Source organism: Alligator sinensis, unplaced genomic scaffold (assembly GCF_000455745.1).
Source record: "Alligator sinensis unplaced genomic scaffold, ASM45574v1 scaffold1424_1, whole genome shotgun sequence".
Taxonomy (NCBI): Eukaryota; Metazoa; Chordata; order Crocodylia; family Alligatoridae; genus Alligator; species Alligator sinensis.
In genome coordinates, this window is record NW_005843361.1 from 119,028 (window position 1) to 141,984 (window position 22,957).

General features: G+C 42.2%; 2 protein-coding genes across 8 annotated transcripts in view; one reads left to right on the plus strand and one right to left on the minus strand.

Moving 5' to 3' along the window:
* Positions 1–9,120, plus strand: part of LOC102383676 (DTW domain-containing protein 1) — a 125,571-nt gene extending 116,451 nt beyond the window's left edge. For all 6 annotated transcript variants that reach the window (XM_014527200.2, XM_006038458.3, XM_006038460.3 and 3 more), the window contains one exon: positions 3,498–9,120. In XM_014527200.2, coding sequence (XP_014382686.1) covers positions 3,498–3,727 — 230 coding nt within the window. In that variant the 3' untranslated portion in view covers positions 3,728–9,120. The remainder of the gene's footprint in view (positions 1–3,497) is intronic.
* Positions 9,121–10,662: 1,542 nt separating this feature from the next.
* Positions 10,663–22,957, minus strand: part of LOC102385573 (NAD(P) transhydrogenase, mitochondrial-like) — a 57,233-nt gene continuing 44,938 nt past the window's right edge. For both annotated transcript variants that reach the window (XM_006038468.3, XM_025194972.1), the window contains 2 exons: positions 18,265–18,380; positions 10,663–11,032 (listed from right to left, as the gene is read on the minus strand). In XM_006038468.3, coding sequence (XP_006038530.2) covers positions 10,880–11,032; positions 18,265–18,380 — 269 coding nt within the window. In that variant the 3' untranslated portion in view covers positions 10,663–10,879. The remainder of the gene's footprint in view (positions 11,033–18,264; positions 18,381–22,957) is intronic.

Here is a 22,957-nt window from a genome sequence, read left to right on the forward strand (position 1 = left end):
GGACGGTTTGCTGCTGGCAGGCCAGGCAGCAACATTGCCTGGGTGCAAGGCTTCATGTATCATCCTGGAGGTAAGGGCAGGAGCTGTAACGGATGGCTAGGAGGCTCTTGGTCCTGAGCATGACCTAAAACTGCACCCTGACAGGAGTGGGTGACCTGGTGGGGCTCTCAGTGGTGCAGAAGCCCCCAGGAAATGCCAGGCCAGTTATCACCCCAGTGAAAGGTGGGTAGGGGCGCCTTAACCCTAGCCCTCATCTTTGGGTGGGTCACGTAACACCAGAGGTAGTTGGGGCCAGGCATGGCTACAGCCACCTGAGCCCTGTGGCGTGCAAGATCCCAAGGAGGGAGAGTGGGGGCCAGGCATGGCTGAGGCCACCTGAGCCCTGTGGGGTACAAGACCCTGAGGAAAGGTAGTTGGTGCCAGGCACAGCTACAGCCATCTGAGTCCACTGGGGAGGGAAGCCCTGTGCCCCCAAGTGGAGGGGGCGGTGTGGAGCCCCAGTGAGGGGGGCAGAGATGAGTAGCCCCAAGTGGAGGGGGTGGTGTGGAGCCCCAGTGAGAGGGCAGAGATGAGGAGCCCCAGTGAAGGTGGGGACAAACCAGAGAGCTGAGAGCCCAGTACGTTTATATGTATAGAGTTGCCCCCGGCAGGGGCCAGAGCAAGCTTAGGTCAGATAATTGGCTGGCCGCTAGCCCGGTGACGGCCGCAGGAGAGGCCCAAAAGATGGTACGTCTGCCCCCAAGGTATGAACTAGCTAAGCCTATGGCCTAAGGGGCCTGCTCCAAGAGGGGGCAAGGTAGCATAAGTTGTCGGTGCGTGAAAGAGACCCTGTGAGAGTGGGTGGAATGCGAGAGGCCCCCGTGAGAGGAGGGCGGTATGAATGTGCATGTCTGACGCCCGACAACGAGGGCTAAGCTTGGTCCAGCTGTAGGCCAGGAGGACTGTGTCATCTGGATGCCATCTGAGAGGCTTGAGTGTGGGGGAGAATCAGAGCCACAGATAGCGCCCCCTAGCATCGGGGCAAGAAAATGGGCAGCCTCCCACCTAATTAAGATCATTAATTAGATAACAAGGCATGGCAGGAAGGAAGGTGGGCAGTTGGCCCAGAAACAGGTGGGCGGACCAAAGGCAAATCGGCCCTGAGAGCCCTGTTACAGTCATTAAAATGGGAGTTTGCAAATATTGATACCATCATCTTGTGGTAATGTGATGCAGCACATGAGGTGCGGGAAGGTGGTGGGGGAAGGAAGGGATTTGTATTTTCTAAACAGACTTATTGTTGACCAGATAAATAAAGTGTGTGTATGTGCATGTGTGAAAGAGAATGGCTTTTATAACAGCCAAACTAGTTATCTTCTCCTGAAGAGTCTTCTAAATGTATGGACTTCCATCTTGCGTAAATCTCAGCCTTGCACAAGCTTTTGTGAGCTCAAAATATGTGGATATTAAAAATGGGGGGAAATGTAAAAATGTTGATTTCCTGGGTAGCCAATATTACTTAAATAAAAACAATCACATTTTGTAATAACTGCTGTTATTTTTATATATACAGTACAGAGGTGGGCTATAAATAGACACCTCCTTTAACATGGGTCTGATTCTCCCAGGCTTTGACTTGGCTCAAAACATGTCTGGTACCATCATTTGAAATGTTCCCCTTCCAAGCAGTATTGCTGTTCCTTTGCCAGAGAGGAATACAGAGTTTGGCCAGCTTGTCTGGGGGGAAAAGCACAATAATCTTAAAGATGCACACAGCCAAGTCCTAGGAAAAAAGCAATAGCATATTTTTATCCCATATATTTCTGAGGGACTTGTTTTGGGACAAATGCAGGGTCTATTTCTAACCACGATAGAAATATGCTTTATTAAATTCACATTTAAATTATTTTGTCTTTTGTTCTGAAATTCTTTTAAATTCTGTGTATTGGAAATTAACTGATTTTTACTTCTACATGTGAGCTTGCTCACTTATGTCATTGAACATTTGACAACCCTTTCTTCTGCCCACAAATCTTAAGCAATGGGAACTCTGGAAGAATCTTCCCTTACATTTAGGTCACTGCTTTTAAACCATGCTCCTTTTGAATTCAGCAAGCGTTTGGTCATTGACTTACAGGCCAAGAGGGCCAAGATTTCACCACTGTTTTTTCTGGCTACAGGAATCCTCTGTTAAAGTAAACAAAAGCGACTACTGAAATTTGTGGAAGATTTCTATTTATATGGCTCTAATTATAGGAAATTGCCCTTGGGGTAAGGATATTAACAGGAATAATAAGCCAGTATCATTTTGGTTTCTATTTTTTAGTTTTGAAACTCATATATTAAATGTCACAATTCAATGGTGAGAAGTAACTCCTTGTTTTATACATAACTTTTTAAATGCAGGAGGAGAAAATTATTAATATGCAAATTATATGTGTTCTTTACTAGCAGTGAAATACATACTTTACCACATGAATGGCAGAAAGAGTTAAATGTAGTTTGCAGATATATAAAAAGTACAGAATTGCAAATGCCGGGCTACAGGCCAGTCTGGGCTCCTGAAATGGGGCCATGTTGGAGACAGCCCAGACGTATCCGTCTGTAACGTCTAAGCAATTCTCAGACAATGTTGCAATTATGGATGTTAAACCATTTCAGGAAATGGATTTTACATCTTAATGTTAACATTTTTAAAGGAGATGTACAGTTATTTTTCTGATTCTTCAACTGCTTACTCTGATTGTACTGTCTGAATGGTGCCATTGACCATCTCTGAGTTGCTGTCATGATGCATATCAAGGTGTTTGATTTTTAAAGCAATTTATTAAGCTTAAGTGCCTTTACTGGTATACGTAAAATGTGGAAAGACAAACTAAAGCTGTATGCTGTGTATCTTTCACAAGGAGTCTTGAGCTGTATAGAAAGAGACAGGAAAATCTTTTGACCCCTTTCTCATAAGTGAGCTTATGCTAGATTCTAAGTAGTCCCAATGATGTCAATGCTATTACTCATCCCTATGAGTAAAGGGGGAAGAAATTTGGTTTTACGTCAATAAAAATGCTGCTTGTAGACAGGGTCTAGGAAGGCTTTGACTATCTGAGTTATCATACTTTGTGTTTAGAGGCTCTCATTTTGCAGAGACTTTAAGCGTGCATATACTGTTACAAATGTGGGTAGGTCTGAGCAGGCCCCACATCGACAGACTTACTTTTTTGATAGGACCATCAAGAAATGAAGACATGCATAAAATATCAGGTGTGGAATTGCTGAGTCCGTAATTAATATTTACCACTTCAAGCACTCTTCATTAGCCTTTAAAAAGAAGGCAAGTATCGTTCCCTCCACTCTACAGATGAGGAAATTGAGGCACAAGAGGTGAAGCAACCTACTCAGTATTGCTCACCAGGCCAGTGATGGAGCTGGGAATACAACAGAACCTTAGGCCTCTAAGTGCCAGCCTGGTGCTCTGCAGTTTGGCCCACACTACCTAACGTGTGCACTCTTTTTCTTTTTAGGGCTGCTGCAAATTGAGCTAAAAACAAGGAAAACTTGCTTTTGGCGTCACCAGAAAGGAAAGCCAGATACGTACCTTTCCACAATTGAAGCAATTTATTATTTTCTTGTGGACTATCATCAGGAGGTTTTGAAAGAGAAATACAAAGGACAGTATGACAATCTGCTTTTTTTCTATTCATTTATGTATACGCTGATAAAAAACGCCAGGTCATCTACAAGAAAAGAGTAAGCCATGACATTGGGCCAGCTGTAAATAATACCATGTTTGATTTTTCTTCACTAATAAAATGGTGTGTGATTTTTCTTTTTCCCACCTCCCAATTGAGGTTTGGAACTGAATAACAAACCATGGTGCATGGTACTTGGGAGCTGGCTGGAGTGCAGGTTTAGGACCTGATCCCATCTAGGCTGATGGAGTGGTAATTTCATTGATGTGACCAGTCCTATTAGGATTATATACATCACTAAATGTTGCTGGATTAGAGACCCTTTTCAGTCTTTGCCTTGGGCAATGTGCAGTAGAAGTGAGGCAAAGACCAGAGGACTGAGCCTTCCCTCTGTTAATAGTATCCTCTTGGAACTGTAAAGAGGAGTTCGCATGCCAGCAGGGAATCTCTTTGAATCTCAGAGTTCATCTGTTTTCATTGTGCAGTAATGTACTCTAACCAGCAAGGCTGACTTCATACTGGTGATGTCACTACTTATTGAAATGATTGGGACAACATTTAATCAAAAACAAGTAGAGCCAAGTTAATTGACTGAATGGAAAAGCAATTGAAATGGTAATCTTTTTAAGTTTAGAGTTGTGGTATGGTTGAAGAAATAGATGAAAATCATGTCTTGCCCGAACATTGTTATTATATAGTATGTCTCTTTCTAGGACTGTTAAGATCTTACACTGTAAAGGTTATTGCCACCTATTTCAAATAGAAATTAAATTACCTACATTTTTTTTTTTAAAATAAAACTAACTTCATTCTTTATGACAGACCCTCAGCTATTAATATGACAGGTTTTATATGCAGTATCCAGTGGGGTCTGGCTGCAAAAGTACAATAATGAAGGTCTTAATTCACTGCCAGGTGCTAGCAATTTTACTAAAACATTTCATGCTTACTGTAAGAAGAGATAAGTCAGTTCAGCTTCAAGAATGCCTGTTGGAAAGCTATCATTGCCTTGCTAATAGTAACTTTACTCAATCAATTTGCTATGGTAGCTCCTATACATGGTGATTTGTCCAATTTTAAATAAGGCCTTGTCTGCACTAATTAGGTCAGTCGAGTTAGGTGAGCAAAACACACTAAATAATTGGGCTTTTATTAGTATAAGTTATTCCTTTTTCTGAATCACTATAAGCTATCATGGCATAAAGTCGATTTTGCTTACATAACTATATCTGCACTAATGGGTAAATAAATCATAACCTTGGCAGACACAGCCATGCTGGAAGCCATAGCATAGACCAGACCTTGGTAAGATGACTTAACAATTTTGAAAGCACTTTCAGTATATCTTTCTTTTTTTATGTGGATAAATTGGAAGGAAGTTGACAGAATTTTGTCAGAGACACTAGTTGAAAAATTGTAATAGCTGATCTCTTCCAGAAACCTGCAAGGTTATTTTAATTGCATCTTTTTTTCCGCAGCCAGTCTGGCTAAATCAGTGGTGCTTGTGGTTTTGGCCCTGTGCTGTTCTCACCCAACCTCCATGTGCTGGGACTGGGCTCTGCACCTCCCTGTCTATCTGATCTAGCACACGGGGCCGTAGCTCACAGGCTCCCTACAGATTTGTGAGGGCCACGCGGGCTGAATGATATGGCACCAGGAGCCAGACCTGGAGGTTGAGCCCCCCTGAGTTAAACTACTATCTGTATCAGTCAGTGCTGCCTTCTCTCAAAAGGAAGTCTCAGTTAGTTGTCCAGATATGCAACGCTGTAGAAAGATCACTTAAAATTTTATTTTCAATTTGTACAGAATGTCTTTCAGGTTTGAACAATTGGTTTGTGGGTTTTTTTTTTTTGCTGTTTCACAGTACTGAATTTGAAATATGAACTAAAGATCCACTTTCCCCGCAAGTGTCTTGCCAGCCTCTAGCTTTAGAGGACCCGCTTTCCTTATCTGTCCAAGAAAGAAGCATCTTATTGTGCATACAGACTGATCTATTTCAGCACACACTAGGTGGTTATGGCTGCCCGTTTGCTGCACGCAAATGACTGTGCACGCCTATAAATACAAACTGAAGGTCAGGTTGATCATTTGGGCCTATAAATAGACTAGTCAAATTAGTGTGCATGAATCGCAGCAGCACTACCAATAACAGGTATATGTTTAAGGTCCAAATAACAGCACTTCACATATACAAATAGGACAGTACAGCTGTTTAAAGTGTAATGCATGTTCATGTGTTTTGCACGAAGAAAAATCAGCAAACTTCATTGGAATCTTAATCACTTATTTTTATGGCTATTAAGAGAAGTTCTTTTGAGTGTTTATGATGATTAATGCTGTTTCCTCTAGTATGAATTTTGATGGTCTTTCTTGACATTTTCAGCTGTATGCGTATTTCTTAAAAATTACTTTGGCTTTTCCCTCTTTCTAGAAGATAACCAAAATAGAATACTAGCAGAAGGAAAAAGCTTTCACCCATTTTAAACAGAAAAAAAATGAGTGAACTCAGCTACCTAATGTTTTACAAGAATCAGAGGGAAAAATCCTTTTTTTTTTTCTCCCCTTCTAAGACGCATTTCCCTGAAAACATGTTTTTTTATTTAAAAAGTAGAGGTCAGATAAAGGTTTATGTAAGCTAATCTTTGTTACTTTTGGAAAATGCTTGCATAAGTGTAAATGTTTTCAAAATTTAAGTTTTGTCTACCTCACTTTATTTTAATAGAAGTTAAGAACCTATTCCAAAACTAAATTAATTTTAGTTTGCAGCTGAAATCAGTGTACAGAAAATATTTAAAACTTGGGACATTGTATCTCTAAAAAATTGGGCTCAGATTCTTAACCCAATGGAAATCACTCCTATCTGAGGCTCACCTGCAGTCCACAGTACTTAAGGGTATGCTGACATTCCTGCAATAACATAAAGTGGGGGCAGGAAGGAGATTAATGTCACCACTACTGCAAGTCCATTGTGGCTAAAACTTGGACAGATGTTTTGGGGAGTGAGGGGAAGAAATCAGCCCCATTGTTCAATTTTGATGCCGCTAAAGTACCAAAACCAGCTGGGATTTGTTTTTCAGCTTTTAAACCAAACAACACTTTCCCAAATTAAAACTCTACTGCCAAATGAAAGCAAGCAAGCAGTTAATCCTTTTCAAGTACAACATCAATTTCCCTACTTATCAAAGTGAAGGTCAGGGCAGAGAAAAAGTCAATGCTGGCTCTTTTTAATAAAATTGGAATGAGGTTTTCACTGTCTATGGTTTTCCAAAAAGAGCATCCTGTCCCATTGTATGAGTGGATGGACAAGGGAAAGACGCAAGCTTCTTTGTTGATTAGATGTAACCTAAAAGGCCATAGAGGGGTGAAGGAGGAGCAGAAAGAAGTGCTCCCCCCCCCACTATTTTTTCCCCAAAACTGCCATTTGAGCTCCTGCAGCAGCGCTGAGTCTAAGAAACTTTACTACCCCAAGACAAAAAATAACCTCATGTGAGAGATCAGTACTACTTACAAGTCATCTGACCTGTACTGTTCTGGTCTATTCATAGATTGCCACTATGGCAAGAGATTTTTTTCCTTTTCTGATAGTTTATTGGGTATTTACACTCCTGGTCAAACAAGAAAAAAAAGTATAAACTTCTTGCAGTTGCACAAATTTGTTCAGTGGAGAAATGAAGTCCCCTGCTGAAAGTGGGTACAAGATTATAACAGGTTACCCATTTTCCTGGAGGATAGCACAAGACTTGCCAAGCTAAGGATGCAGGAAAAAATGCAGACTGAAGATGACCTACTACGTTGGAGCAAGAGAGAGAGGAAAAATTGAAATCTCTAGGAAAACCCTGAAACACATTTCTATGCCTAGTCGATCCAAGCTTTTTTTGATACCCCCTGTTCCATTTAGATGCATACATACTAAGCTTTCGGAATCCTTAATAATGTTATATAGCTAATGCAATGTTACTAGAGTATCAAGTTCAGTAGAACGTACTGCTCTATCAACACTTCTTTTCCCACTTCAAATGTAAGCTTCTGTCTTTAGACTAGTTTTGTGTGAACACATTAAAAAGCATGTAGCCATCATGAATGTGCTAAAAATCATCGCTTAGTTTAAGGTAAGATTATATCAAGACGGCTCAAAACTTAGAAAGCGTAGAAGTTGTTAAGGGAAAAACATTTCTTGCCAACTTTACATCACTTATAATAATGTTACCCCCCAAGAGGCATAGACTTCCATGTCTCAACACATTCCAAAATGCATCCAACTTGTTTTGTCACGCAAAACCTTACTGGTGACCTCAGCAATGTTACAACAGAATAACTTTCCAACTGAATAAAGTATGTGATGGTAATATGTGCTGATCTACTGAAATGAGAGTAGGAGTAAGTCTTAGCGTGAGCAGAGCTAAATCAATATGTCAGCATACCTCCTAAACTATTATAATTTGTCTTCAGAAACAGTGTGGCAATAGCAACTCCTACACGGGGGTCATATTTTGACATCAGTAACAACTTTGACCTTGCTTGGTAACACTTAATCTTTTGAATGTCAACATTTCTAACTTTTTAAAACTTAAGTAACTGTTTATAGGAAACATGTTGCAACTTTTAACAAGTATTTTACTTGTTGCAAAGCCTGACACATTTAATTTCAGACTTCAGACTTAGTGTATTTGAAAGAGGGACCTGAGGAAGAAGTCAAATCTTGCAAAAATTAAAATGACTTAAAACTTTAAAAAAACCATAGTCATAACTCTCCCGCTGCTTGCCCAGCCTTCTCGCACCTCCCGGACAAGCTGCAGCAGGGCATGGGAGCGGACATGTACACATGGATCGGTGGAGCCAGCAGTAGGAACTATGGGGAATTTTAGGGTGGCTGCAGCCCCCTCATAGCTCCCACTCCATTGCGCTCTGCGGAACAGGCGGAGCCAGGGCTGCGCTCCGGGCTGCAGCTGGGACTAGCTGCCCAGAGCACAGCCCTGGCTCCACCCACCCCATAGAGTGTGGCCCAGGAGCTGGGGCTAGCCTCCCAGAGTGCAACCCAGTCCAGCCCACCCCGTGCAGATCTGGTGGCACACCTGCTCCTGTGTGAGAACTGCCAGAGGAGCCACCAGAAGAGCAGCTGCCAGACCAGTGGTGTGTGGCAGCGCACAGTGGCCAGAGCTCCCCTCCCTGAATCCTGTACTCCCCTGCCCTGACTGGGCAGCTTGTCCCAGCCCCAATCCCTCCCTTGGTATAGGGGCATTGATCTGCTCCTCCTGCACCCCTTCCCTCCTCCCTCCACAACAGTTACCAGCTGGAGGCAGTTGTGTCCAGCATCGTGGAGGACTTCTGCCTGTATAGTGTATGCCCAAATCTCCAAATCAATTCAGAGGCTTCTGAATCACTTCAGACCTTTTAATGGGTCTCCTGATTCAATTCAGATTCAGAGATTCGACTGCTGAATAGGGCTGAATCTCCTCTGAATCAAATTGGCTACCGAAGCTTCACACAGCCCTACTGGCAACACTCCTACTAAAGCAGCCCACTATGTTGTTAGCCTTCATGGCAACAAGGGCACACTGCTGACTCGTATCCAACTTATTGTCCACTGAACCCCCAGGTACTTTTCTGCAGAGCTGCTTAGCCAGTTGGTTGGAGCCTGTAGCGGTGCATGGGATTCTTCTGTCGTAAGTGCAGAACTTTGCACCTATCCTTGTTGAACCTTAAATATAGGTTCATACCTCATCATAGGCTACTGGACAGAGCAGGCATTTCATACCAATACAGCTGGGTTCTGTTTGCAGCTTCACCATAGATCTCATGTTGCATTTTCCTTCTTTTAAAAATGCATCTGCATCTCTATGTGGATCCTCTGTCCCTGGTCTTGGGTAGGAGGGAATGTCACGGTCAGAAGTCTGCAAAGGAAAATTCCAAGCCACAAAAAATTTTCTTTTGGGCTCAGTTGTGACAGACTGTTACAGCTACAGAAGTAAATATTAGAGAAAGACTGGTGGCAGGATGTGTGATTTTGGGATCAGGGATCAGATGTCAAGAGCACCGTTACTATTTGCCAGTTCAGGGAGAGATCAGGGGTCTGGGACACAGCTGACACAGTCCCAGCCCTGGGACTGCTCTGGAGCCTTGCCACAGCTCAGGTTACCTGGCCACAGTTGTTTTAAGGCATGATGGAAGCCAGCTACAAAAACGTTACATATCTTCGTGGCTGGCTTCCCATTTTGTAGCACCATTAATTCCTTTAACATATGGCAGCATTACTATTTATGGTGTGATTCAGCAGATTAATCACATCTTAATGGTAACGTCTGCCAGTGGACCTAAAGAAGCCAGACAAAAATACACGGAAGGCTTTGAAGATTAACATTAGACCCTTGGTGGTACTAGAGCTGGATAGATAGCTAGTCAAGAAAAGAACAAAAGGAAAAGTGTGTAGGTTGAAAGAAAACGGTGTGTTGGCCTGATGATCTTAGTCACATATTTCTAAGAGGCGCCTGATATAAATTTCCATTGTATCTGCTTTTTTACTTTATAAAACAGCATCTTGCAAGATAATGGTTTTCTTGGAAAACATCTGTCAAAATTATAGGTATTTTATGCACATTTTGAAGGCATCTAAATCTGATTTCCACTGCCTGTATATAATAGGTGTATAATAATGCATCTATGCTTGTCCTTGATGAATTAATTTTCACAGAGAGCAGTTCTTTTACTTCCTAGAAATCTATTGTTTGATTACCAGTTTCATATTCTGAGTGCTGCTTTCTGCAACTGCCACCACTATATAATTCCTATATATAACATCATTTTGGACATAAATATCTAAATCCTAACGTTTATGCAATTACAGATAATAGGTTTGCACCACATGATCTTCTTATTATAGCAGCAGGACAAACCAAAGGTTTTCCACTATTGTTTCTCTTGCTTTAAATCTAAAAGGAAGCCATAGCAATTGAAGTGCTGTGTCTGGGATTGCAATATGGGAGAAATAATTTGCAGTGGGTATAGAGCAAAAATGTTTTTTATTACATGTAAAGACATACATTTGTGTCTGCTAAGGCACACAAACCAGCAGTCAGTCTACCAGCTAATTTGTTAAGTTTGGATGCCCTTTTATTTTTTAAATGGTTCTATATAAATAAGGTGCTGGATGCGCCTCCAAACTGTACTGAAAAATACAAATGATATTTTGTTCCTTTTTACAACTCTAAATAACATTGTTAATGAGTATAATACATTTCCCTAATCTTGCCTTGCAAAGCATCACATGTTTTCTTTGCATCTCCAAGCAACATTGAAGTGTTAGGTTTGTAAAAAATAGGGTTATCCACAGCTGCATACCCAACTCCCAGTGTACGCTTCATGACAATAACCTGAAAAAAATAGTACGAAAGAAAAAAAACTTAATGTAGTTATAAAGAATATAGTTAAAGCATTTTTAAAAGCAAAACATTATACATACTATAAAAATCTGTACTGCACGTACCCAACATAAATCACTTTACATGTGTGTACCACCTTCTATTCTGAAAAATCACATTGTTTAAACATGTAAACTGTCATGAAAATTGATTTAAAATGTCATCTGTCTTCTTGATAGACAGCAGCAGCTTCTTAAAAGCACATGGAAATACATGTGAACATCTAAAAAGTGAAGTGTTGAAGAGTTGGCTGTACTAATAAGTGTACAACAGAAAATTGCTCATGGGTGTGTTAATGAATATATTTAGGCTCAGACCTCAGTTTCATGTAATTGTCAAAAGCCATAGGTTAGATTTTTCAAAGTTGACAAAGGATTTAGTCATGCATCTCCTATTAAAAGGAATGGGAATTGTGTCATTATATCACCTAGTCAACTGTGAATAGCTCAAGCAGTGTCATCAGCATCACAATGCATCACAGATTCATTAGATTGGTTTCATAGATTTCATAGACTTTAGGGCTAGAAGGAACCTTGGAAGATCATCGAGTCCAGCCCTCTGCCCCAGGGGCAGGAAGTTAGCTGGGGTCAAAGGATCCCAGCAAGAGAAACATCCAAATGTGTCTTCAAGGAGTCCAGAGCAGGTGCTTGCACCACCTCTGGCAGCAGTCTGTTCCAGACCTTGGGGGCTTGGACATTAAAGAAATTCTTCCTTATGTGCAGCCTGAAACGGTCTTGGAGGAGTTTGTGACCGTTTGACCTTGTCATCCCTTGGGGCGCTCTGGTGAACAGGCATTCCCCCAGATCCTGATGTACACCCCTTATATACTTATAGGCAGCCACTAGGTCTCCCCTGAGCCTGCGCTTTTCCAGGCTGAGAAGTCCCATGGCTCTCATCCTCTCTTCATAAGGCCTATTCTCCTGCCCTCTGATCATGTGCATGGCTCTCCTCTGGACTCTCTCAAGCTTCTCCACATCCTTTTTCAATTGTGGAGCCCAGAATTGGATTTAGTTTGAAAGAGGACTACCTACTGAATTACACCATGTAATCCACTTCCCTTAAAAATCTATCCAAATACTGATCAGGCCAATTTTATTTGTCTTTTGAAATCTGAAATGATCCTAGCACAAACTGAAAAATCACTGCAACCTCATTAAATTATAATCCATGCTGCGTGTGATATAATGCAATATTTGATAAACTGTCTTATTTTATGATAAAAGTAAAGTCTAGCACCAGATGCATGGTATGTATTTTTGTGAATGTAAAATATACAAAGTTAAACATATATTTCCTGTAACTTATCTAACTAAACCCACCAACAGTGAAGCATTATACAGACAGACTTTTAGAACATTTTCCTTCAGAGTGCATATTCCAATAATTTAAAAATTCCTCATTTATTTGCTTCATCTTAGCATTACTGCATACAAACAATGTCACATATCTTATGAAACTGACTACTGAACGGGCAATGCTTAGTTTTACAGTATATTCCTACCATGGCAATCAAGGTCAGAACAAGAGCTTTACTCTGTGGGAACACATTCTGTGCATATGATGCACAATATTATTAACTCAAAGTAACATGGAGATCCTGATGTTCCCCCAAGTCAGGCTCCACATTTTGCTGTTTCAGAAGTTGTTTGTAATTCAGACCATCTGCTTGCCTCACACTTGGTGACATCTTCACACCTCCCCCCCCCTCAACATTACATAGTTTTTATATCATCTCTAGTTATATGTCCACATCAGTTCATATCTACGTATGTACCCGTTTTATGGCTTCAAGAGCTTTAGAACTTTTGAGAACATGAGAATTTGGATTTTACTGTACCTACGCTAGGTGATTTACACATGGAATTGGTTATACTTATCCAGTGGATTAAAAGTAGAATTGTAAAATTAGTACTTTTTATTGTGGATGTACCTATCAGACATTTGCTGGCATCTTTACACACCCTAAATTCTACCTTGAAGTCTGAAGTATTTCCTTTACTACAGTATTTGCTGAAACCTGTACCATTTACTCTGGAGAGTGATATTAGGCAAGTTAGGAGCCTTTCAGGTACAACTGTATGAACAACTGAATTTTCAGTTATCTGGCAGAACTTTTAAAAAAAAGTTTTTCAGCTTTCTTGCCAGACCAAAAAAATATTGCTTTGTGGATCAAACAAAAAAGTTTAATTTCATTCTTGGGCTTGAGGTTTTTTAATTAAATTAAGTTTAGGTATTAAACCTTAAATACCTTAAATACCTTTAAAGGTATTAAACCTTTAAATACTAAAGGTATTAGTCCTTAAATGTTGGTCCTGCATAACAATAATCAACCAAATGTTTTGACTTTTCAAAATATTTTCCTTTTTTTTCTTGATCAAACTTTTGCTGAATTTGGCATGAATTCATAAATAGTTTTGGTCAACATAAATATGCCTGTTTTAGTGAATACATACAACTGAAAAATGTCACCCACCTCAACTTGCGGTTTTCTCTGGAAAAGAAATCAGCACTGCAGAATGAGGTACTGTATTTAAACACACAGACAAATCTTCTTTTCCTTCAACAGGGTCAAGTAGTACATAGCCAGTATATCACGCCTTAAGGTCTTAGTGGTACATAGGCACCTCAGTCTTGTTCCTCTCTCTCTCCGCAGGATTTTCCATAAGCTATATCAATTAGGGGTGTACTAAAATCACATCCATAACTGATATACCGGCAAAAATCCTAACATAGACATAGTTAAGTTGCCTAGAGTTCTCTTGCTAGATATGGACTTTGATCTGGTAAAGTGGTTTAATCCTCTACTTTTGGGGATTTACCAGAATGACTGTCCTGCAAATACTTTTGAAGATTCTCTGTCCTTTTCCTGCTTCAATCCTGCTTTTTTCATTTAAGAAACTTTCAGTGCATGGCTGTATATACAGCCCACTGAAAAAGGTAAGCCATGCACCTCTTTCAAGCAGCCTTTTGGTACAATAAAGTAGCGTGAAAGGGTGAAAGGCTGCCTAAATGGACAAGTGCTTTGACCCACACAGATTCCCTTGACAGCACTGCTTGTGGCAACTGCACAGAAGGTTTCATGTGCGTCACACTGGCTGCTTATAGAATCAAAGAAAATTAGGGTTGGAAGGGACCTGCCCCCAGCTTGGTGTCATCTGCAAACTTGCTGAGGATGCACAGTATGCCATCTTCCAGGTTGCTGATGAAGATATTGAACAAAAACGTCCCCAGGACTGACCCCTGGAGCAACTCCACTTGATACTGGCTGCCAACTAGACATCATGCCATTGATTACTATCCTCTGAGCCTAATGATCCAGCCAGTTTTTATCCACCTTACAGTCCATTCATCCAAACTGTACATCCTTAACTTGCCTGTAAGAAAGTTGTGGGAGACAGTATTAAAAGCCTTGCTAAAGTCAATAGGCAGGCAAGGTAATTTGGGTAAATCTGAAATCTTTTATTAAACCAACTCAAATAGTTGGAAAAATTCTTCTTTGCAAGCTTCTGGGTACAAATACCATTTGTCAGGCTGAGGAAGCTCTACAGATGGTGTGTGCGCTGTTCCTGGGTGGAATGAATAGTAAAGAAGCCAGAGGCTGGTATGTATGCGAGAAAGCCAGTCAGTAAAGATATAAACTGAGGAGTCAGTGGGTGCGAGACAGGTTGCGGGGGAAGGGATAGGGAGGGGAATAAATGTAGGTGGTAAACAGTGGAGATGTACCAGGGGAGTCAGATGTTAGGCAGGTTATAATGTGTCATAAATCCACCTATTATAATCTGCCTATCATCTGATTCCCCAGGTACCTTTCCGCTATTTACCAGCTACATTCATTCCCCTCCCCGTTGCTCAAACCTGTCTCTCACTGACTGACTCCTCAATTTACATCTGCACTGACTGGTTTTCTTGCATGCATAACAGCCTCTGGCTTCTTTACTATTCATTCCACCCAGGAAGAGCACACACCAACTGCAGATGCTTCCTCGGCCTGATGAAGGGTATTTGTACCCAAAAGCTTGCAAAGAAGAATTTTTCCAACTCTTTGAGTTGGTCTAATAAAAGATATCAGATTTACCCAAAGAACCTTGTCTGCCTATGTCCTTAGACCAGCATGACTACAACCTATATCCCTGTTGCTAAAATCAAGGTGTACTACATTCGTTGGTCTCCCTGCATCTGTACAGCCAGTCATCTCATCATAGAAGGCAATCAGGTTGGTCACGCATGACTTGCCCTTGGTGAACCCATGCTGACTAGGGCTGTGTAAAATTTCGCCGTGTGTTTTGTTTCGAAGCTGTTTCAACATGTTTCAAACTCGAAACAGTGAAATCGAAATGAAACAAAAGGCTTCAAAACAGCTTTGAAATGAAATGAGGGCACTCAAAATGTTTTGCAAGTTTTGAAACGTTCTGAGTTTCAAAGTCGGGCTTACTTGGCTTCAGCACTGGTCTCAGGCAGCAGTGGCAGCCTCCTCTCATCTGGCGCACAGATCTGTGGCCTGCACCTGCAGGAGGGCTGCGGGGCTGTGTTGGACTCCTCCTCGGGGTGCAGGCCCCTGGATCTGCACACCAGATGAAAGGAAGCTGCCACTGAGGAAGATTAATGTTGCTGCCGGTCCCAGGAGGCAGAGGCAGCCTCTTCTCATCTGGCACACAAACCCAGGGGCTCATACCCCCAGGAGAATTCTGGCACAGCCCCATAGCCCACCCAGGGGTGCGAACCCCCAGATCTGCGTGCCAGATGAGAGGAGGCTGGAGCTCCTGTTAAGTGTCAGGAGTTTTGCTTTGAACAGTTTGAGGTGTAATTTCTGAGAACCCTCTGCACCTATCCCCTTGAAATGTGGCAGGCTTCATGCCCTCAGAAGGGGCTACCATCCCTGCAAGGTTCATCCATATCAGGCAAGAAATGACAAAGTTTTAGGCATTTTCATGATTATAGCCTATGGGCGAAATGTTGAAACGCATCAAAACAGCAAAACAGTTTTGAAGAAACAAAACGGAACAGTGCTTTCAAACGAAATGAAACTAAATGATTAAACGAAGCACCGTCCCTTCAAAACGGCTAAACAGAAGTCGAAACAAAATGGTGCTGTTTTGCACAGCCCTAATGCTGACTGTTACCAATCACCTTCTTCTCCAAGTGCTTAGAAATAGATTTCTTGGGGACCTGCTTCATGATCGTTCCAGGGACTGAGGTGAGGCTGACTAGTCTGTAGTTCCCTGGATCCTCCTTTTTCCCTTTCCTAAATATATTTGCTTTTTTCCACATGTATGGGACCTCTCCCAATCACTATGAGTTTTCAAATACAATGACCAGTGACTCTGCAATCACATTGGCCAACTCCCTCAGCACCCTTGGGTGCATCCTGTCCAGCCCTATGGACTTGCATATGTCCAGCTTTTCTAAATAGTCCCCAACTTTTTTTTTCCACCACAGTTGGCTGCTCACCTCCTCCCCAAACTGTAATGCCCAATGCAGTAGTCTGGGAGCTGACCTTGCCTGTGAAGACTGAAATGAAAAAGACATTGACCACTTCTGCCTTTTTTGCATCGTCTGTCACTAGGTTGCTTCCCCCATTCAGTAAGGGACCCACACTTTCCCAGATCCTCTTCTTGTTAGTAACATACTTATAGAAACCCTTCTTGTTACCCTTTACATCCCTTGCTAGCTGCAACTCCAATTATGCTTTGGCCTTCCTGACTTCATCCCTGCATGCCTGAGCAATACCCTTATGCTCCTCCCTAATTGTTTGTCCAAGTTTCTACTTCTTATAAGCTTCCTTTTTGTGATTTAGCTTACTGAAGAGTTCCCTGCTAAGCCAAGCTGGTCTTCTGCCATACTTACTAGTCTTCCTGCGCATTGAGATGGTTTAGTTTTGCACTGTCAGTAAGGCTTCAAGTACATCCAGTATTCCTGGACTCCTCTCCCCCTCAGTCTGGCTTCCCAGGGGATCCTGCCCATGATTTCCTTGAGGGAGTCAAAGTCTGCTTTTCTGAAATCCAAAGTCCCTACTCTGCTGCTCTCCTTCCTTTCCTTAGGATCCTGAACTCAGTCATCTTATGGTCACTGCTGCCCAAGTTGCCATCCGCCACTACATTACCCATCAATTCTTCCTTGTTTGTGAGCACGGAAGTGACAAACAGGGAAGAATATATATGTGACTCCTCTTGTTCAGGCCATATACATCTTTTGCCATAACATGGCATTACCAATGGCAATTAGGAACACACTGAAAGGAAAGTATACATTTAGACATTCAAAAAGCCCAAGGCAGAATCCATCTAAGTTGCATGGTTTTCTGTAAGCAGCATGGTTTAGATTTGTAGCAAACAGAACACATTTTCACCCTTTGGTGGGAGGGGGGTGACAAATCTTAGACTGGGTTCTGCCATTTTTAAACCAGCCTGTGTGTGTTGAACTTCTGTTCTGGGCATAGACTGGTTTTGTGTGCCAAACTTCTGTTCTTTTACAGGTCTAGCAACCACTTATACCAGTAAAAGTGTAATGTCTGTTCCTGGCCATAATGACAATCAGCCAAAAATGAAAAGCACTTAGTTCACAAACATACACAAGATTCTGATACAGACAGAGCCAACATTTCACTGCCACTTAAAATTAAAGCTATTAAACACTGCAAAAAACTTGTTTAACTTGAATCATGTGTTCAAAGATAAATGTGCAGCCTTGTGGGAGTACAGTTCTGCAGTAAGCTTTGGAACACCAGCAGAGGGACAGGTACTGGTAGTGCCAGAGTGAAGTTATAACCATGATTCTATATTTTAAAAAGTAAAATCCATGAAACATAAAATGGCATTTACGTATTTTATAAGCTGTGAACCAATTCTCTACCTGTTAGAATCACCAAGAAAAATCTGATCAGTTTTAGTTAAGAGTGGGACAGGGCACCCCAGTGAAGTCAGCATTTACAAACAGCTGCTTGTTCTACGGACAGTTCTATGGAAAGCGCTGTGAATTTCCTATTCCAGCAGGCTGCAGAGCTGAGCCTTTCTTGTATGAGTACTAGCAGTTACAGAGGTGTACCTTCTACTTGACAGGTATTCCATAAAAAAAAGTCATACTTGTCTTTAGTGCCTGATGGCATTTTTTCTGACAGACCAAGAAATATCCCATAAACATATACTAGTATTATAGAGAATTAAGTTAGTTTATTTGTCTTCATGTACCTGCTTAGCTTTCCAGACCTCTAAGACTGGCATGCCGGCAATAATAGAATTGGGATCCTCCTGGGCTGCAGAGTTCACCGTGTCATTTGCACCAATGACCAGAGCCAAGTCTGTTTCTGAGGCACAAAAAAACAGATTACAAGATGTATGATTTATCACTTGAAGAAGCTGCCTTTCTTTTATCATGGCAGGACCAAAACACATTAATCAATTGTACATTAAATGATGAACAGTTTGTTGTTTCATCTAAATGAAAAAAACAAGGCCCATCTGTTTGTCAAACCCAAAATCAAATCTTGGCAGATACTTGTGTTAATGAAAACTATTACAATCTTTCTGTGCATTCTCTGCATAAGATACCATGCGAGTAAATACTCCTAAGGTTTAGCAGGACGAGTCTTATGCAAGCCTCCTGTGAGGTCTCCAAATAGAGTACATGTGTGGAATTCAAGAAGTACTTCCATTGTACTTTAACATGTATTTTATTTCAACACCATTCACCAAGACCCAGTTCTGCATCGTCTATAACACATCAGTCCCAGGCTCTGCCGGTAAACTGTCTTCTGCCCATATGCAGTCCATTGTAGGATCAGGGTCTAACACTGACTGCAAGGAATTCAAATGATTCCACAGTATGGGTTAGGACGACACAGTCCAGACCTTGATTAGCAAATAATTTCTGGAAAACCTTAAGATGTATTCTGCTTATGATTTCATGGTGCAATCCAGAATACTGAGTTCTGATGACAAAAGATTTTTTTCTGGATTTATCACTAGTATAAACCAGATCAGAACCTAGTCTTCTGGTTGAGAGCACTGGTATTATTTACTGAAGCACTAACTTAGGAAAAATGTGACATGCGCATTAAGGAGTTGTAAAACACAGAAGCCAGACTGAGTTTGGGGGAACTGGGCCTCTAAAGACGTATTTAATTAAATACTACTTAGGATGACTGTTAATTATAAAAGTATAGCTGCTTACTAAACAGCAGGCTAAAATTACTAACAATAATTAAATTCTGAAGACGGTAATGTCTTTGCAATTAACCTTGTTGTACTGGCTATAATTGGAATTCAAGGAATTCTTCAAAAGAATAACTGTTCAAAAGCTATGTCTGATTTTGTGCTGCTAAGACTACTCCTACAATTCATTGCTGGCTGGTTAGGTCCATAGGGTGTTTAACTCCCTGACTACCTATACAGTACTTCAGAATAGTATAGTTGCTATTCTGCTGATGGCCTGGAGTGAAATCATGTCCATCTGATGTCCAAATAACCAATAAAGTATTGTCTAACCATCACCCTTACCATTCACCTTTGTATGCAAATGGCCTGGGGCAGCTGAAACACATGAGAGGCTGACTACAGCATCAGTGGTAGTTGTCACATTTTGACATCAATTAATCACAGCACAGATTATCTGCAATGAAATGTATCATTGTTTTGTTTCATTCTGCCAGAAAGAAGTTGGAACCTGGGGTGAATAACTGCTGCAGGAAGTTGCAAGCAGGTGGCTTCCATGACCACCAGAATTCCAAGAGGGAGTCAGAGCTCCCCCCTCCCCCACTTATTTCTGAGCAACACACGGATCTCACTCTGAAAATATTCTTTCCCTTCCTTTCATCTCTTCCTTTTGAACTCCACTTGCTGCCTCCTGTCACAGATGTCTTTAAAAATGTCTAGCATTGTTTTACTGTGGAGCTGTACTAGAGCAGCATTCTGGCAAGGTTAAGCAGCTAATTCATGGATGTGACGTCAGTTTGCTTTCTTGTAAAGACACACAGAGGAATGAGCTTGCTCAACACTGTGATCTATGAATCCACTGCATGGCCACAAAACACTACCATATGGGCAAGTCAGAGCCATCAAACACCACTTTCTCTAGCTGGCAGTGGAATCTCTACTCCTTCTTTAACACTGAGGAAACAAAAAAAAAACGTTGTTGGCAATAGCATGGAGCAAAGTAAGTAGAAAAACTTACTAGAGCCCTCCCACATAATGAATCCTCCCTGGCCTAGGATTTAATGGCCTAGCGCTACAATTTTACATCTCCCTGCCCCAAGCTTCAGTGAGCTCAAAGAAAGTTTCCTTGAACAAAGAACTGGTAGGGACATCCCTGATCATTGAGTCTACTTGCCTGCTGTTCAAGGCAATCAAAACATGTAATCCCTTGCATGACAATATCAGGTTCCAGATTAAAAATTTAAGTGTTTGACTTCCACTATTTCTACTAGAAGACTGCTTCAGGACCACCTCCTCTTCATCAGAAAACTATTTCTAATTTCCAACCTAAATTTATTTGTCACCAGTTAATAGACTCATAGAAAGGTAGAGCTGGAAGAGACCTCATGAGGTCATCTAATCAAGCCTCCTGCTCAAAACAAGATCACCCTCGATTAAGCCATCCCAGCCAAGCATTCGTCTAATTTGCTCTTAAAAACTTCCAATGATGGCAATTCTATAGCCTCTCTTGGCAGCCTATTCCAGGGCTTAACCACTTTGACTAGGAACAGAAGTTACATATAAACCAGTTTAAGTGATCAGAAACTGGTTTAAACCTGTCACAGAACAGATGTTAAGTGCACATAAAACCAGTTTGAAAATGGTTGAAACCAGTTTGAGATACTACATTCAACCAGGTTTATCAGACTTAACTGATTTGGGTCAAACCAGTTTATGGTCCCTTCCTGGTTCAAGTTAAATCAGAGTCCCCTAGCATCCCAGCATGCTTTTCAGCCCTGGGCTGAGCTGAACTCTGCTATCTGCTCCAGAGAGCAGGGCTGGCCCCACCCCTCTGCTTCCTAACTGGAACAGTGAGGGCTCTCTGACAAGGGGGGGGTGCAAGCCCAGATGGAGATGGAGCCCAGTCTATGGGGGGGGACTGACCCCCACAGGTAAACCCTGGGGTCTGGGGCTGGGGAGGGGGGTTAAACACCCCTTCCCCTGTTCAAACCCCCTGTTCACCCCATCCTAATTAGTAAACTAGGCGACTGTGGCATAGATGCCTACACGGTCAGATGGATTGCAGATTGGCTGAAGGGTCGCACTCAGAGGGTGGTGGTGGATGGATCATATTCGACTTGGGGGGAGGTGGGTAGTGGAGTCCCTCAGGGCTCGGTCCTGGGCCCTGCGCTGTTCAATGTCTTCATCAGCGATCTTGATGTTGGGGTGGAGAGCAACCTGTTTAAATTCGCTGATGACACCAAAATTTGGGGGGAGGTGAGCACGCTAGCAGGGAGAGAGAGATTGCAGAAGGATCTGGATAGGTTACAGGGGTGGGCAGACAGGAACAGGATGCGTTTCAATACGGACAAGTGCAGGGTGCTGCACTCGGGTAGTAGGAACCAGCAGCACACTTATACGATGGGGAGCTCCCTACTTGAGAGCACGGAGGCGGAAAGGGATCTTGGTGTCATTATTGACTCCAAGATGAACATGGGCCGACAATGCGAGGTCATGGTTGGCAGGGCTAACCGGACCTTGTCGTGCATCCACAGGTGCATCTCGAGTAGAGCCAGGGAGGTGATCCTCCCCCTCTATGCGACGCTGGTCAGGCCGCAGCTGGAGTATTGTGTCCAGTTCTGTGCGCCCCATTTCAGGAGGGATGTGGACAACATGGAGAGGGTCCAGAGGAGGGCCACCCGCATGATCCGGGGACAACAGGGCAGACCCTACAGTGAGAGACTGCGGGACTTGAACCTATTCAGCCTCCACAAGAGAAGGCTGAGGGGGGACCTGGTGACCGTCTATAAACTCACTAGGGGGAACCAGAAGGGTTTGGGGGAGACGCTGTTTCCCCTAGCCCCTGCTGGCATAACAAGGAATAATGGGCACAAGTTGATGGAGAGGAGGTACAGATTGGACATCCGAAAAAACTACTTCACAGTCAGGGCGGCTAGGAGCTGGAACCAACTTCCAAGGGAGGTGGTGCTGGCCCCTACCCTGGGGATCTTTAAGAAGAGGCTGGATACTTACCTGGCTGGACTCATTTGAGTCCCGTTTTTGTTTTTAGGGTGAGTGGTTTTGTTTGTGTTTTTGGGTTGTTCTCCCGCCCTGGCGGGGGGTCGGGCTAGAAGATCTATTAGGTCCCTTCCGACCCTGAAACTATGAAACTATGAAACTATGAAACTTACTGCTGGCTGCAACTGTGAACTACAAATCCCAGAGGCACCTGAAAGCAGGAATAGGAAGTGATGATGAGCGACTGCAGAGTCCTTCTGCTCTGATTCTGGACTGCAAATCGCAGGGACCTCATGGGCAGCAGAAAGAAGAAGTGAACACACAGCCAGAGAGCTGTGCTTTAGTGTCCCCAGCTTCTGGCCTGAGCCACTGCGGGCATGTGGCTGCATTTCCTGAATCAAAGGTAAATGTCTGTTCACTTCCATTTCAATTTAATCTGTCCAGTTTAGACTAACCAGCAAAGACTGAATCGATTCAGCCTCAGGCTTTTTGACTGTCTGTACTTAGCCCTTGAGAGTGAAAAAGTTATTTCAAATGTCCAACTTGAATTTCCCTTGTTGCAAATTATACTCATTTGGTTTTGTGCTAACTTTGATCTTTAACTTCAGAAGTTGTTCTCCCTCCCTTTTTTTTTACACTGCTGTCCTATTAATCTTGTAGGATTGCTGCATCTTCACTAAAATTGCACTTTCAACAATATCAACAGGAATAAAAAATATTAATACCACACTAA